The sequence below is a fragment of the Lissotriton vulgaris genome, chromosome 5 (assembly GCF_964263255.1).
Source record: "Lissotriton vulgaris chromosome 5, aLisVul1.2, whole genome shotgun sequence".
NCBI lineage: Eukaryota > Metazoa > Chordata > Amphibia > Caudata > Salamandridae > Lissotriton > Lissotriton vulgaris.
The window spans coordinates 539,874,488-539,890,737 of NC_141693.1; the positions used below are offsets into that span (position 1 = coordinate 539,874,488).

Consider the following 16,250-nt stretch of genomic DNA (forward strand, 5'->3'; position numbering starts at 1 on the left):
TTTTCTTTTTTTATTTGAATACCCCTGGTCTCCAGTGATTCTTGGGTCAACCCTTTATTTTTCTATCACTTCTTTCTTAAGAAGAGGCATACTAGTGGCCTATTTGAGAGAGTAGCGAGCATGAGCCCTCATACCATTGGCATTGGGATATCACTTCATGGGTGCTCAAATATAGTTGGCAGGGCACTAAACCCCCTGGTTGATTGATGGAGTTGATGGCACAGGTAAAAATGGCTACTTACGTTTTTCTCTTCCTTACTTACTGCATCTCAGATTACCCCTAGAAAAAGTCTTTGATTACCTTGACTGGGAATATATGTTCCTCATGAATCAGATATTTATCTGCTACACTCATCTTCTGTAAAAAGAACCTGTGGTGAGGCTCAGGATCATTTGGGTTTTGTCATACCCATTCTACATTGGGCAGGGTACCCGGCAATGGTATCCACTTTCACTTCTGTGTTTTACACCAGTGATTTAGCCTCTGGCAGCAAACCTTCTTGATATGAAGTTGACATGTATCAGATGGACCACAGACCTAGAAGCCAATTCCCTATATACTGTTGGCCTTCCTTTACCCAAGTCTACCCAAACACTCAAGCCTGAGAGTGGAGCAGATTCTAGATAACTCCTCTCATTTTCCGAAATAGGGTTAACTGGGCCAAGTCTAGCATTTCCCCTGTCCAACCAATGGTGGACATGAGAGTGCATATCTAACCCTCGGAATAGGGTGACCACAGGCTTAAAAAAAATATATGGGGAGCTACATTGCCAATGAAGAGATCACGGTCCGGACAGACCATAATCTCCCAATGGTCAAAGGACTGGAAAGATGTTTTAAACTACAGCCGCCTACTTCTGTCAGTGGTCGGAACAATGGCACTAGTTAAAGTGATGGCCCTACCCTAATGCCTACAGAATGTTTCCTTCATGATTCCACATTCCATTCTTGAGTGCATTCTCTCTTTTCAAGATGTACCTATGTGTAATAAAGAAAGACGCAGAATCACAATTGCTACATTTTAGAAACCAACATTTGATGTGTGGGTGGGGGGGGGGCAGTGTATTATCGACTTAACATCATATTACCGTGTAGCATATATAACAGTTGTTATTGGCTGGATGTATGTCTCTATCTGACCCTGTGTATTGAAAAGAGCTATGAGCACTGAGAAACAAGCCCCCCCTTAAACGGTTTGGAGTGATGCAGTGTTATAAAAGCATTTTATGAATTTGGCCTTCTTCAGATTCACTATGCCATTTAGAGCTCTGTCACACACGAACCCCATCCCTTAGCATGCTGCATGTTTTCAGTTACTTTGCTGTATCGCTCATCACATCCATGATAGCTGAGGTCAGGAATAACATTTCCACAGTGTACGTTATTAGTGATAAACTCGCTAAATACATTTCACAAACTTCAACAGGGCTTAGAAGTCTGATGTAGGTAGGCCTCATCAGAGATGCAGACTGCCCTTAATCGCCTCCTCACACTACCGGCATATATAGATTAAATATGTACATCAATTCAACTACACAATGCAATGACTACGGCACAGTCATAGAGAGATTGCTCCATCAATTCTTAGCAGCCAAACAAAGAAGGGGGATGTCCTTCACATGGTCTGAAGTTGCAGAAACATTTTCTTTTGTACTGGCTTTGTAAGGAGTGTTTGCTGCAATATTAAATCATATTACCTTCCATAAATTGTTTTCAAAAACATCTGCAGGGTCTCAATAAATAGTAGACTTGCAGAGTAATGGTATGCGGAATCCAACGCATTCATTGTAACAGCTGTGTTGTGATTCTCTGCGGGGAAAAAGATTTGTGGTAAACATTGTTTACCATACCTGGCTGATGAACCCGAATAAGGGCGAAACTAGTCCTGGTTTGCTTGTGTTCCGGTTCAGTGAGGTCATCGCCTGGCAGCTTGGGCTGAACTGTTACCACTGAGAAGAGTCAAAACTGATTTGCATATAGCTGGTCTAAATGAGGTGATATGGTGCGCAAAAGAAAGATGAACTTGGATGAGGCCCGAGCAATTACCCGTGGCTGATATTAATAAAGCATTCCAGCCATCATTTTTGTGTATGCTGAGTGGATTCAAGCAAGCCGGGCTGAAGACGGCTGGAATGCCAGAAACCGGTCCTCGGAAGCTTGTTTCCGGTCCAGCGAAGACATGGCTTGGCAGTTCGGGCTGGACTGTTCCCATGAGGCACAGGGTCAGACTGATTTACATATAGCCATGTGTGAACTGGGGAGGCAGAGTGGGCTAAAGAACGGTGATGGATTAAACCCAGATCTTTTGACTGGGTGTGAGTGTTTGATTTATTCGGATGCTCTGTCCATCACCACCCCCTTTTGGCTGCCATAAGTGTGGCAGGGTATGCTCAGACGTGAGTCCCTTGCTCACTTTTTTAATTAATTAATTAATTGTGGGTTTGTAATGCGCTAGAATCGACTCCCGAAGGAGTATCTCTGCGCAGTAGACCACTGGGGAACCCGTCCCGGCTTTCCCTGTGAGATGGTCCCTACTGGGTATCTCCAAGGTGAAACCAGGCATCCCCGGCGTATGTGGGGGGCCGTTGTGGAGATGAGGCAAGCTAATGCCCAGAGTTGCGGAGTGTGATCCCTGGTTAGAGTAGGCACCGAGATGAGAATTATCGAGTCCGCTGACCCTGGTCCACGACCCTGCCGCATCGGGAATTGAACCCTGGTCCCGGGCCGTCCTCTGCTCTCGGGTCTGCTGCCTCTAACCAGTGAGCCACACTACTCCACTTTGCCACTGGATTCAAGCAAGCCAGGCTAAAGACAGCTGGAATGCCAGAAACCGGTCCTCGGAAGCTTGTTTCCGGTCCAGGGAAGACATGGCTTGGCAGTTCGGGCTGGACTGTTCCCATGAGGCATAGGGTCAGACTGATTTGCATATAGCCGTGTCTGAACTGGGGAGGCAGAGTGGGATAAAGAACGGTGATGGATTAAACCCAGATCTTTTGACTGGGTGTGAGTGTTTGATTGATTCGGATGCTCTGTCCATCACCACCCCCTTTTGTACCGCGAGTGGAAGGAAGGAAGCACAGCCATTAATATTGGTGCCTGAAAGCCCAAAATGAGAGTTTAGCGTACATAAGTATTTCACACGGACAGCTGCATTCTGTATCGTAATAGTTGTACAGGGAATCACAGATGCCTGAATTAAAGTTTCAAAATTCAATCATCATACAATAGCTTTCATACTTATGGAGTAAGAATAGTACTAGAAAGTTCAATACTATCAATGTATTAGAGCTGGAAATAGTCTTGTAATGTATTTAAAAAACACTAAATCATAGCTGCTTCCATCTAATAAGTTTACATTATTTGTGATAAATATAGGAAGCGCTAGAATCAGTTATTGAAATGAAACATGTTGCACATTCTGTTTTTTTGCCTGTTGTGTATATAATGCCCACATTTAGGAGTGTCTTTTATGTTTTTCCTCTCCTGTAGCTTTTCCGTGGTTTGGAATGGATATTGGCGGCACACTGGTGAAACTGGTGTACTTTGAACCTAAAGACATTACTGCTGAAGAGGAACAGGAGGAGGTGGAGAACCTGAAAAGCATTAGGAAGTATTTAACCTCCAATACAGCTTATGGTAAAACTGGGATCAGAGATGTGCACCTTGAACTGAAAAACCTGACGATGTGTGGGCGCACAGGGAACCTGCACTTTATCCGCTTTCCAAGTTGTGCAATGCACAGGTTCATTCAGATGGGGAGTGAAAAGAACTTCTCCAGCTTGCACACTACACTCTGTGCCACAGGAGGTGGGGCTTACAAGTTTGAGGAGGACTTTAGAACGGTATGTGGAAAAAGTGACCAGTACTTAATGGGAAAGAGGGCTCCATGATTAGTTATTTTTAAAAATATATAGACTTACTAAAATGTCAACCAATGTCAACAATTCCACAGTATGAAACTTCTTGAGCTAGTGTTTGAATGAAAACTATACCTACGCGTTTGCTTCCAGAATCCACACGTGTTGCCATACTCCAAACCGTTCATATGAACATAGACGCCTAATTAGTTTTTATTTCTAATTGGACACTGTGTTATAGTGTTACAGCTTTATCAACGATTTGGCTTCACTTTCATCTAGAAGGGTTCTCCCTGAATACTTTTTTTTTTTTTTTACCTCTGAGGAGTTTTTGTTCACAGTTGTGTTTGCATCCTTGTGTCCAGCTAGAACAAAAGCTTTATTTGTGAGAGCCACTTGTCTGTTATTGACATCCACAGCAACTCTGTCGTCATTTTAGGAAACTATAACCTGTCAGCTTAAACCGATTATGGTTACTATAGCTGGATCTTCATTTATCCTTTACTGACAATGGACTTCTTCTAAGTTGTCCAACAACATCTATTAGTACATGATTTCCAGTACTAGGTGCAGTACCTGACTGGATAAGGTTACTCTCATAGGTGAGAAGAGGATTTCCATTCCAAAGCATAAGGTTCTCTCCCTGCACTTGGGAGTAACCTTCCATGCTCTGAGACGGTGGGCCATACTGTTTAACTTTTATAAGGCTGTTCTCCTGTGCCTTATATCAGTGTATCTTTAAAATCTGCCAGTCTTCCCATCGTGCAGCCAGTCAGTCAGGCAGTTTTATTTTGGCCTCCCCATTAATGATCCACAAACAAGGCTATTTTTCGCTCATCAACTTTTGATGGACCTTTGTTTCCCTTAACCAAGTGTCCCAATCCACTTAACCTCTTCACTCAACTTCTGGTGTTTTCAGACTTTTTCGCAGTATGTATTTAGGACGAGTGCATCTTTTTCACTTTTTTATGAGATGGTTTACCTACTCTGAGAAGTTTATTTACTTTATTAAGCCTCCATACAGGTTTTCCGTTGACAGATTTTTTTTTTCTTGTGAGGGGAAGAATTCCAGGAAGGCTTGGGCTTATATTTGTAGATGCCCGTCTCCTAAAATAAATCAAAAAGGTTAGAATCAAGAGAGCTTTCATACATTTTCGTCTATTACTGGAGCATAAGTCCTCTTCCTACTCATGTCAGTGGTGGAGGGTGAGGCATCAATCAAGGGGACCTGAGGGTTTATCTGCTCAGGAAACAGCACTATGTCCATCAATGCCAAATCACTCTGTGATGAGGATGTCACTACTGACCAATCATTGAAGTTCATTGCTTGCTTCCCGACCTGTGATTCCATTAACTGCTTCAACTCTGGCCCTCTTTTGCCGTCTCCTTTGCCACCATCACCACCACTTCTGTCACCTCAATTGTTAAAGGAACAGTTAAGGGCAACTGTCAAAGGAACAGTTAAGGGAGAAGTCTATTAAACATCAAGAAGAAGAAGAATGCCATACTTGTTGCACATCCATACTAATATAATAAAGAGAGAGCCCAAACCTTTGAGGCGGGTAATCTCAGGAACCACAGCACCAATCACAACACCCAATACAGCGTTGGAAAGGGCAGTTGCAGCAGAAAGACATAGGCTATGCAGACGCCCACCATATACATTTAAAAGGTAAAAGAACCGTGCCAGCAAAGTAGTCCCTTGTGGGCGTGTCTGTGTTGTGCTGTGGGCGTGTGCTGGGGGCGTGACAAACGCTGGGGGCGTGTGGTACGTTCCACCTTTCATGCCATGTCTCATATCGTGTGCTAATCCCACCCTGCTCCATTTAAATACCCCTGCACTCCATAATCATAACCCACCGTACTCCTTAAAATACCCCAACACCCTTAAACACTAACCCATCTTAACCCTATAAATATACTCTGTACCCCAAAACCCAAACCTATCCTTAAACCCTAAAAATACCCCTGTACCCCAAAACCCAAACCTAGCCCTGAACCCTAAAATACCCCTGTACCCCAAAACCCAAACCTAGCCCTGAACCCTTAAAATACCCCTGTACCCCAAAACCCAAACCTACCCTTGAACCCTAAAAATACCCCTGTACCCAAAACCCAAACCTAGCCCTGAACCCTAAAAATAACCCTGTACCCCAAAACCCAAATCTACCCCTGAACCCTAAAATACCCTTGTACCCCAAAACCCAAACCTAGCCCTGAACCCTAAAAATACCCCTGTACCCCATAACTCAAAACTATATCTGAACCCTTAAAATACCCAAACACCCCAAAACCTATACTTCAGTACCCCAAAACATATACCCCTATACCCATACTTACCTTATCCAAACATTAAAAAAAACATGCTTTTACCATTCATTCATTTACAACGAATTTCCTTGTAAATGTATGCGTGGTAAAAGCATATAAATTTGTAATGCCATGCGTTATAATGGCATTGCGGAGTCATGGTACTTTCGTAGTGAAAGTATGCAGAGTGATGGTATGCGGAAAGAAAGTTGCGGAATAATGGGTGTTTACCCTCCCCCGGCAAGTACATTGGTGGCACGGCGGCCCACATCTCCAGCAACATACTCATATTTTTTCACCACCCATTTGAAAAATGCACAGGTCTCTCATTGATGGCCAGCACCGACATACACTTTTAGACACACCTCCCGCCACAAGTTCTAGAATTGCGAACTTTAGAGCTGGGGAGCTACGTTCGAATCTCTGCATCAGCTCAACATCCTGTGATTCCAGGCAAATCGCTTTGTCTCCCTGTGCTTACCACAAATGAATGTGTTCTTCTGTAATGTAAATTGTGCTCATGCCATGTTGTAGAGTTCGCGCTAAATAATATTGCAAGGAAAAATAAAGTAGGGAAACTCGAGTTCACACACTACTGAACGCGCACTCTTAAGTGCATCAGCAGTGCACTGTGAATCGGAGCGTTTCACAGGCCTGTCACAGATAAGAAATGCTATCAAAACGAAATCCTACAAAACAATATACTATTGGCCGGCAGCAATTCATACTCGGACAACGTCGGGACGGGCTGCTAGTAATAATATACAAGTACAAGGACTTGTAGTTCACGGTCTTGTATGTCTTGCACCCCTCATAATTATGTGTCAAGAAGAAACTCTTCTTTACCTACCATTGAATATGAATTCCAATGAAGCCAGTATTCAGACTCCCTCACCATTAAGATTCTCCAGTGGATTTCGGTATAAAGGTTCATGAGGTGACTAACGGGGCAGCAAGGCTTAATATGGCAAAGTATGTGACACCTCTATTAAATTTGTGCTGTAACTTCTTAACGCTCAAGACAGACATCTACTGGACTTAGTTCCAGTGTTATGTCCAAACCATGCACACGGTTCTGAATCTAGTCTCTGGAAGCCAGGTAAATGCTGCCTGGGAAAGAGTTGTAGGCCCCCAAACTCCAATCTTTTATTTCTACAAAAGAGCTCTTCTTTTGTTTGACAGGTTGTATTGGCGGCTAATAAAAGCTTTTGTGACACTGTTTTGGCCTCTTCTGCTCCTCTTGAAAAAGGTAGCAAGAAAATCGGTTCAGAGAGCTCATGATAGTGGAAATGTATTCAACTCTTTAGGCTGTGTCATTGATATGTTTCCCAGAGGTAATAAAGAGAACTGTGAAGGTGTTCCCTAAGAAGGAATGATAACTTTGGACCAGGCTACCAGGTTAAGCAAGCACTCTGTTATTTAGCTGATTGTGATATGTTGTGCTGTCTCAGTGAGGCATGCCTCGTGGCTTAGACTCACTTTACAGATCCCTTAAGCACAATAGAACATTATGCATACACTCTTGTGTTGCTCTTGCTTGTTTGTTTACCCATACAGGCAACGAAATTCAACTTCTAAAGATGAATCTGACACACTATACTCCAGAGGTCAATTCAAGTTTTATAGACAGTAGTCTTCATGGATGCTCCCATATGCCATTTTGGAGGAGACCGCTGCAGCAATAAAAATAGTAGCCTCCACCCATAATTTCAAATATAAAAACCTAAGAGACAAACACTTCAGTACCCTTTGTCAGCCTGTCTTAAGGCTCCCAACTCTATACAAAAAAACTCTCACACTGGAAACTGTCAAGTGCGCGGTGAAAGTTCCCTTTTTACCAGAGGATTAGAAAAGACAATTGATTGCTTAATATTGTCAAGACTTATTACAAAATCAAATACAGATTTTCCTCTCTTACAAGCTTTAAAGGTGATGAGTTCTACATCAAAGCATCTTGTTCGGAAGGCACAAAAGGTGCTATTGATTGCACCAAATGCTCCACATGAACAAGAGTATCCACTTCCATTCCTTCGTGGTACTGTAAAAAAAAACCTCAAGCCTGGATTATTGTCCTATCCTGGATCTGAAGTAGACCAACACATTTATAAAAGAGTAGTTGATAGTTCTAGCTCTTCGACACGTTTTCTCTTATTTTCTTCCAGGAGCCTTGATGGCATTTATAGATTTACACGGTGCATATTTCTACTCACAACTTTTAAGATTCACAGTAAATGTTTGACATTTCGCTCAGTTCCTTTCCATTACCAGTTCTGGCTGCTTCTGTGTGACATCGTATCAGCACCAACAGTGTTGACAAAGTGTATGACAACTGTAGCAGCTGCTTTAAGATGTAAGGACATATTTGTCTATCTGGAGTTGGATGTCTGGTTACTTTTAATGAACAGTTCTGTGCTATAATTTCAGCATAAACGGAGGACAACTCTGGACGTTCTTTAAAAAAAAACAAAAAAAATATTAGCAAAAAAATACCTGGGGTACAGTCAACAATAAATATATTTTACATTACATTATTGTTAAAAAATCCAATATACACAGATTTAAAACAGATACAATTATATAAAATACAAACTAGAATAGGGCTTTCTAAAAACAGTTAAAACAGACAGAGAATAATATTTCATTACTTCGGGATAATGGTGCCATAAAAACACATTGCAGGAGCGGCTTCTTTCAGAGGTCAATATATAATGGGAGCTCTCATCCACTCACTGTCATCATTGCTAGTCTGACCATATTTATAAGCGAGAGTCCCTCCACCTCTTAATAGGGGCCCAGATATTCAGCCCCAAGTCCCTTGTTTTCCTGCCCCTATGCACATATAGGGAAGATTCAATATTATGTTTCCCCAAAAGTCTAGCCAGCCACATCTGGAAGGAAGGTATTACAGTGTCATTCCAGCCTGCCGAGATGGTAATCCGGAGGACCGCCACAGATATAAAAACAAGGGCTTCCTTCTCCTTATTCAACCCCAGCTTACTATTAGTTCCTATTATCATTAGGGTAGGAGATAAGTTGATCTTAACACCTAGCAGCCCCTCCCAGAACTTCTCGATTTCCCCTCGGAATGTGCTTCATTTCTCACATTGATAGAACATATGTAGTAGGTTAGCAGGCCCTTCCAGACACCTAGGGCATCTATCCTCCTCCCTTTTGCCCCAATCATATAGTTTGGCTGGTGTAAAGTATACGTTAAAACGGGTTTTTTAATATTTGGCTTTCGAATTTGTAGAGCGGAAAGTTTCCCAGCTAATTGCAGTGCTTTGTCCACATCAACATCCGGGTCCCCCAGTTTCATTTCCCAGGCGGCTTCAAACTTTTCCAGGTCATCCTGGATCCCTAACAATAGGAACTTATGTACCATTTTAATCTTAGTGCCACCACTTAATAGGTAGTCAATCATATTAAATCTGCTCCCTGGGGAAATTCGTGGTCTAATTGCCATTAGAGTTTTATCGATCCGCAAGAATTTGAACCCTTGTTTAGCCGGGATGCCAAATTTCTGCTGAATATTGTCAAACCTCATCAGGATGTACCCTTCAAGAATGTCACCTAATCTTTTAATTCCTTGCTGCTCCCAAAGCCTCCCCATTCTGTCATCGCTGAATTGTGGAAAGATGCTGGAGTTCCAGAGTGGTAAATAATGGTTAGTTTTCAGAATTGCCAATGATCTTCACACTAACTTCTAGACCTCCCAAACACTATCTAACACCTTATACCGCATTTTCTTATTATAGCGCCAATCAGTTTTCCGCTGTGGAAACCCCAAGGCTTCTCTGCCCAACAGCAATTCAAAGATGGAGGGGGGATTTCTTTGCCCAATGGGGTATCGGACATATTTGTGGAAGGATCAAATAATATTGCCCTCAGGGTTAGCAGGCAAGCCCACTGGTAGAATCTGACATTCAGAATTGCTAGCCCCCCTTTTTCCTGTGGAAGAGACAGATATTTCATTGAGCGCCTGATTTTACCATATTGCCAGATAAAGCTCATGAAAACTGCCTCTATTGACTTTATCAATGCCTCCTCTATCATAAACTGAATAGAGCGAAAGAGATAAAGGATCTTGGGGAGCATGGTCATTTTCAATACATTAGCCCTCCCTATTAGAAACAAATGTAGGGCATCTATTATTTTAAGGTCTGTCGTCATTGATTTTAAAAGCGGTTTAAAATGATCTTTTATGATTGACTCAGTCACTGAACTAACCCTGACTCCTAAATAGACTGCTGAATCAGAATATCTTGTATCGTCTCTTCTGGTATTGTTGGTACAAATTATCTGGGTCTTGCTTTCGTTCAGAAGGTACCCTGAGCTGCAACCAAATTCCCCAGCTATCCCTGTAAGAACTGCCATAGCCCTATCAGGTTCTGGGGTAATTATGGCCAAATCGTCGGCATAGGCCAACAGTTTTGTCTAAAACCTGTTAAAAACTACTGGCCTAATGTCGTCGCAGCCACAAATCCTCCATACCAGCAGATCTATATACAGGGCGAAAAGAATAGGTGAACAGGGGGACCCCTGACACGTCCATTTAGAGATGTGAATTTTTTCTGAGCTTTCTCCCATTAACTGGACTCTGGCCTTAGGATCACAATACATGGCCTTGGCCAAAGCCCCTTTGATCCAATATCCCCCATAAATACTTCCATGTGACGCGGTCGAACGCCTTTTCTGTGTCAGGAAGAATCATGGCATCTGTCCCCCCGTGGCAGCCTGTACATCAAAAAGAGTAATGGCCCTCCTGATATGGTCCGTTGTCCCTCAGCCTGGAATGAACTCATGCTGCCACGGGGATACCAGACCGCCAATGATCCTTCCCAGCCTTTTAGCTAGAACCATGGCATAGATCTTGGTGTCCGTATTAACGAGGGATATTGGCCGATCTGATCCTGTGTTCTCTTTGAGATTCCTCTTTTTGTGGAACACAATAATATTTGTTTCCTTCCTGGAATCTGGAATTAGACCAATACACATTATCCCGCTAAATAGGTCCAGCAGTATTGGGGCGATCTCATTCTGGATACTTTTATAAACTTCTAACGGGATACTGTCTGGCCCTGCAGCCTTTCCCGCTCCTAGCTCCTGTAGTGCTTCCAGCATTTCACCTATTACCAAATATTTATCTAGCATTTCTCTGTTCACATTACCCAGCTGGGGGCCTATGTCCTCAAACTCACAGTTACCAGCATCAGGACCAATCTCTTCTTTATACAGTGTTTGATAAAGGTTTTTGAAGACTTTCAGAATATCATTTGGTTCCGAATAGTTCTGGTTACCTTCCCGAATATTTGAGATTATATTGCCTAATCCGAAGTGCGAGTAATTTACCCGCCTGCTCTCCGGTCTCATCGGTCTCATATAGCTTACCCCTATGGATCTGGTAGTCACCTGCACTTTTCTGAGCTAGCCACTTATGTAGCTCTGCTTTGATAGTGAGAATCTCTGCTGGCTGCCCACCACCTCCTTCCCCTGCCCAATATCACTCTATGTTGCTCTTCTGCTGCTGCCAGCTGGCTAGTCATTCTCTCATTTTCTAGGAAAGCCTCCTTCCTGAGCCTAGCAGAGAAGCTAATTGTTTCCCCTCTCAGAGCTGCCTTAAATGCATCCCAGACATTATTCCTGGATGCACTAAAATGGTTTGTATCATAATAATCTTGGACCCATTTCCTTAAATGTTCCACATATCTGGTGTCTGCTAATAGCTTCCTCTCAAAAGTCCATCTTGAATGTTTTTTATTAAAAGCTTCTAAATCAAATTGCAAAATTAATGGGCTATGATCAGACATCATTTTCGGAAGCGTATTAATACTAACCCTCTTCAATTCTGTTGAAGATACCAAAAAGTAGTCCAATTTAGTATAATTCTGAAATGGACCTGAAAAATATGTAACCCTGGGTTATTAGGTTCCTTGTTCCCCCAGACATCTGCTAGCCCATGTAACTTAATTAAAGAGCTCGTGCTCGGAATACCCTAGGCTTTCGCCCTACATAAGGACCCTTATTTATTAAGTCAGCGGAGATATTTAGATCTCCACACACTCTATTAGGTCTAGGCCAATTCGCTAGTTCGACTTCCAAAAAATCAAATAAATCAGGATCATCTTGATTAGAACCATAGATCACACAAATTGTACATCCAACATCAAGCTCAACCAGTGCCCACCTCCCTAAAGTATCTGCCCTGTGGCGCTTTGCCCCTCCCAATGTGGATTTAGCTAGAACTGCCACCCCTCTAACTGTAGACGTCTGTGAGGAACAGGCCAGCAAATCGAAGCCTCTTATACTTAACAGATGTTTTTTCCAAGGTAGATGGGTTTCCTGTAAGCATAACACATCTATAAAGTTTGTGCTAACAAAATGGCCCAGCCTTTGCCTCTTCCTCCAATCGTGTAAGCCCCCAACAATAACTGAACATATCTTAAGTTTCCCCATTTATCCCTTTTGGGTTGTCACCTCCCTTTTGAGTCCGCCCAAACAACTGTACCAATATAGAAAGCCCTACACCGAAAAAAAACAAATAGCACCAGGTATTTTATTTTTTTAATTTTTATTTTATTTTGCCCCCCTTCCTTCCCACTCCCAGCCAACTCCTCAACCCCCTCCACCCCCCATCCTTCACCACCCCCTTCACCACCCCTTCCCCCCCCCCTACACCCGCCACCCTCATGAAGTGCTCAGACCTGGGTCTGCATGTGATGTATGCAGCAATAGCGGCCTGGGTCGTTTCTAAATCAATCTCAGTATTTTAACATCACCCCCCCATCCTAACATCCTACTTCGACCTTGTGCGTCTGACTGAGAATTGGGGTTCTTAGTTGTTGTGGGGGGATCTAAATCACTGTCCTCAGGGTCTGAGTCCAGATTACTATCCCCTGGTGATGAGCTCCGGTCATCTTCGGACCATTCAGCCCCTTCAGAGATGGAAAAAAAGCAGTCACTAGGCTCCTTTTCTTTATCCGGATCCAGTCTGTCCTTGCCGCCTGTTAGAAGATCCAATGCCACCATCACATCACCGATCTCAACCACAGAAACCGGATGGTGAAACCCCATTTCATCTTCTGCCCCTCCAGATGCAGACTCCTTTTCTGAAATATCCATGTATTCGCCGCTGATTTTGTCATTTTGGATCAGCCTTATGGGGCCCACGGTCTCACTGGGTGTATCAGCTATAACAGCCTTCCCTGTGTTGCCTAACAGAGTATTTCCCTCTTTATCAATGTCAATGTGGGGGGAGGGTCTATTATTGGAGCAGTGCCTGATGTAGCTGGTTTAAGTTTGCTGCCTTGAGAGGCATTCTGAATTTTGCCTGGGCTCACCTCATCGTTTTGTTTCCTTCTTGCGTCCTTCACCACAGCAGGTGCCGCTGCTGCCCCTGCTGCCTATATCAGCGACTCCTTACCGAGCGTCAGCATATCCACTATCGAGGGGCCGGCTGGACGATTCTTCCCGTGACGCCGCCTCTCCCTCTCCTCGGCGGGTCAGGTGTAAGTGTCCGCTGCGAGTCACCCAGCGCCTGCTCCATTACAATCTGCTCCGTCGAGGCCGAGTCCGCGACAGCCTCATTCCGCAGTTTTCGGGCTGCCGCAGCAGCCTTGGATCCAGTGGCACTGGCTGCTAGCTTCGGAGCCATTCTTCCTCTACTCCGCAGGTTCACCAGGTGAGGCAGATACTTCCAAATGGAGCGCACCATTATCCGCAGTCCGATCTTTGTGAGAGTCGCCCAGAGCCTGTGATGGAATTTCCGCGGCCCCAACATAGAGGTATGGGGTATTTTCCTTTCCCAATTCCTTAGATAGTTGCTAATTTGCTGCTTTGCTGTATTCGGTAGTCATGTAGGGGTTTTTTCTATTCACCACCTGACACAACTCGCCAGTTCTGCAGTCGACCTCTAGGTGGTCGATTCAGAAAAGGGGGTGGTGATGAACAGAGTGTCTGAATTAAGCAGACCACTCTTACCCAGTCCAAAGATCAGGGCTTGATCCATCACCGTTATTTAGCTCACTGCACCATCCCAGCTCAGAACCTGGCTATATGCAAATTAGTCTGTCCCTGGCCCAGTGCATCATGGGAACAGGGCAGACCAAACTACCAAGCCAATTCTTCACCGGAAAGGTGACAAGCTTCCGGGGACCTGTTTCTGGCATTTCAGCCGTCGTCGGCCCGGCTTGCTTGAATCCTGATGGTGCAGTGAGCAAGGGACACTGGGACAGGAACAGACTAATTTGCATATAGCCAGGTTCTGAGCTGGGATGGTGCAGTGAGCTAAAAAAGGGTGTTGGATCTAGCCCTGATCTCTTGACTGGGTGAGAGTATTCTGCTTAATTCAGAAACTCTGTCCATCACCACCCCTTGTTGGTAAATATTTTGTCCACCATAAGCGTGGAAGGGTATACTCAGATGTGAGTCCCTTGCTCATTGCACCATCAGGATTCAAGCAAGCCGGTCCCCGGAAGCTTGTTCCCTTCCCAGTGTAAGAATTGGCTTGGTAGTTTGGTTTGCCCTGTTCCCATCATGCACTGGGACAGGAACAGACTAATTTGTATGTAGCCAGGTTCTGAGCTGGGATGGTGCAGTGAGCTAAAAAACGGTGTTGGATCTAGCCCTGATCTCTTGACTGGGTGAGAGTATTCTGCTTAATTCAGAAACTCTGTCCATCACCACCCCTTGTTGTTAAATAAGACCTCTAGGTGGTCGCCATCTTGCTTCCCCCATCGACAACTCTGGACATTCTCATGTAATTAGATCTAAAAATCAGCCCATCAAAGTCATTACTACAACCAATTGAAAGTATACCTTTCTTAGGAGTCGCACTGGGCAAAAATATTTCCTTCATTAAAAAGATGGTCATCTGTACTTTTAAAAAATCACTCACTAAAGACAGCCGTGCCCAATTGATCAAACAAATGTTTCCCTGTTGGCAGCATAGATTTGTGCGTATTCCTCGTCTTTGATACAAGATTGCATATGTAACCATGCCAGAAGTTCCTGGAGGTTTAGTGGTTCCAGAAAAATGGAGAGTGAGAGGGAAAGTTTCAGGTGTCCTGCAGCACCAATTTATGCCTTTTATGGTGGTGCAGGATTTACAGCCTGCTGCAAGGGTCTCAGTTCCAGAAACCACTGATTCCATTATTGATGGCACCTCATTACAGGGATGGGGAGCAAATGTGAAATCTCTGCCGCTCAAGTGATGGAGTCACTAGCAGAGAAGGTGTGCCATACAAAAATGCTGGAGGTAAGAGTAGTCCACCTAGTCCTAAAATAATTTCTATAATTGATCACAGCATTGTCTATGCTATTAAAAACAGACAACGACAATAATGCATTATCTTAACAGGGTTGCCAGAGACTGTTCAAGGGAAGCGTAGATAACCTAGAAACATTCCTCTCACTGCTGTAAATGTCAAATATCCCAGAACAAGAAAGAGATTAACTGTTTTCTGTGTAACTTCTTTTGGTGTAATCTGTTTTATGAAATGTTGCCTTTGAGCAATTTCTCGTACTAAACTTGAAAAGGGGCAGATGCAACCCTCTCATCAGTTCATACTGGAGCAAGGACTTAGTTATATGAGCTAACTTTTATCTTATCTATGGCTTAACATGCTCTAGTGTCTAGAGACCTTCTGCTGGTCTCAAAGTTGAAATAGGCTTTCTGGCCTACTTGTCCCCCACTTCTCCAAAGAAGATGTTTGGGCAGAATCACTGCTATGTTCTTTCTGTACAAAGAAAGTAGCTCCCATTCCCATCGTTTTAGCTAAATTTCCATAAAAGCCAATGACTTGCCTATTATTTAGAAAATTCACTTATACATGCTTATATATGTCCTTTTATTTATTTATTTATTTTAAAGGTTTTATATAGCGCTGGCTAGACCCGGAGGTATCAGAGCGCTTTACATGAGCATCAGATCGTAGTTACAGGTTACATTGTTACAAAGGTTACACAGTTATTAGAGCATGGCAACATAGTTACTTGTAAGGTCAAGATAAACAATAAGCACAAATACGAAAGGGGAAAAGCAAGCAAGGGGAAAGATTCAGAGGAGGGGGGAAGGAGCTGGGGAA

General features: G+C 43.5%; 1 protein-coding gene across 4 annotated transcripts in view; it reads left to right on the forward strand.

Moving 5' to 3' along the window:
- The window catches only part of PANK1 (pantothenate kinase 1), a 180,122-nt gene that overhangs the window by 85,292 nt on the left and 78,580 nt on the right, over window positions 1-16,250 (forward strand). For all 4 annotated transcript variants that reach the window (XM_086921982.1, XM_086921983.1, XM_086921984.1 and 1 more), the window contains one exon: window positions 3,491-3,843. In XM_086921982.1, the coding sequence (XP_086778108.1) occupies window positions 3,491-3,843 (353 nt within the window). The remainder of the gene's footprint in view (window positions 1-3,490; window positions 3,844-16,250) is intronic.